The sequence below is a fragment of the Microtus ochrogaster genome, chromosome 7 (assembly GCF_000317375.1).
Source record: "Microtus ochrogaster isolate Prairie Vole_2 chromosome 7, MicOch1.0, whole genome shotgun sequence".
Classification (NCBI taxonomy): domain Eukaryota; kingdom Metazoa; phylum Chordata; class Mammalia; order Rodentia; family Cricetidae; genus Microtus; species Microtus ochrogaster.
The window spans coordinates 5728901-5730327 of NC_022014.1; the positions used below are offsets into that span (position 1 = coordinate 5728901).

General features: G+C 50.5%; 1 protein-coding gene across 2 annotated transcripts in view; it reads left to right on the top strand.

Annotated features, from left to right (window-relative positions):
* Positions 1-1427, top strand: part of Hmox2 (heme oxygenase 2) — a 27511-nt gene that overhangs the window by 24980 nt on the left and 1104 nt on the right. For both annotated transcript variants that reach the window (XM_005349251.3, XM_005349250.3), the window contains one exon: positions 329-820. In XM_005349251.3, coding sequence (XP_005349308.1) covers positions 329-820 — 492 coding nt within the window. The remainder of the gene's footprint in view (positions 1-328; positions 821-1427) is intronic.

A 1427-nucleotide genomic window follows, 5' to 3' on the forward strand; every position in this document is an offset into this window, starting at 1 on the left:
ACCACATGGTGGCTCACAACCATCTGTAATGAGGTCTGGTGCCTTCTTCTGGCCTGCAGGCATACATGCAGACAGAATATTGTATACATAATAAATATTTATAAAAAAGCTGGATAGTTGTGGCACACACCTTTAGTATCAGCATTGGGGAGGCAGAGGCAGGTGGGTCTCTGTGATTTTGGGGCCAGCTTGGTCTACGCTTTGAGTTCTAGGACAGCCAGGGCTACACACACACAAAACCTGTCTTTGAGAAACCAAAACGAAACATAGTTCTAAAGCTGCTGGTTTGGCTTATAATCTTCTCCCACGATCTTCATCACCCTCACAGCTGGCCACTACTGCACTTTATTTCACATACTCAGCCCTTGAGGAGGAAATGGACCGAAACAAAGACCACCCAGCCTTCGCCCCCTTGTATTTCCCCACGGAGCTACACCGGAAGGAAGCACTGATCAAGGACATGGAGTATTTCTTTGGTGAAAACTGGGAGGAGCAGGTGAAGTGCTCTGAGGCTGCCCAGAAGTATGTGGACCGGATCCACTATGTTGGGCAGAATGAGCCAGAGCTGCTGGTGGCCCATGCTTATACTCGTTACATGGGGGACCTTTCAGGAGGCCAGGTGCTGAAGAAGGTGGCCCAGCGGGCACTGAAACTCCCCAGCACTGGGGAAGGGACCCAGTTCTACCTGTTTGAGCATGTGGACAATGCCCAGCAATTCAAGCAGTTCTACCGAGCCAGAATGAATGCCCTGGACCTGAATTTAAAGACCAAAGAGAGGATCGTGGAGGAGGCCAACAAAGCCTTTGAATATAATATGCAGGTACTGGGCACTGACCATGGAGCCTACTTCATGGAGTTATGACCATGGATGCATGAGCTTGATCCTTTAGCAGTAGAGTCAAAGCTAGAGCTGTCTCGAGGCCATTGGTAGCATGATAAATGAGCTCCTGCATGCCGTAGAGGAAGGTGAGGGACCAGTTAGCCAGTGGAGAGCATGGGGTTAGTGTGTGGCTCCCAGTTGGAGGCCTGTAGATAGTTATGTAAGGGCAGAGCTCCAGCATTTGAAAGGTCTGTCACTACAGGATGCTAGCTAGGATTGATGAGTGAGCAGTTTCTTCATTTTGTAGCAAAGACAGGAAAAATATTGTTTAGTATGGAGCCAGATTCATTGGGGAGTAGGTTTTACAAGCTGATCATGCTGAAGCCATTTCTGATCCAGAACCCCAAGCCGGGCGGTGGTGGCCGCACGCCTTTAATCCCAGCACTTGGGAGGCAGAGGCAGGTGGATCTCTGTGAGTTCGAGACCAGCCTGGTCTACAAGAGCTAGTTCCAATATGCCGGGCGATGGTGGCGCACGCCTTTAATCCCAGCACTCGGGAGGCAGAGGCAGGCGGATCTCTGTGAGTTTGAGACCAGCCTGGTCTACA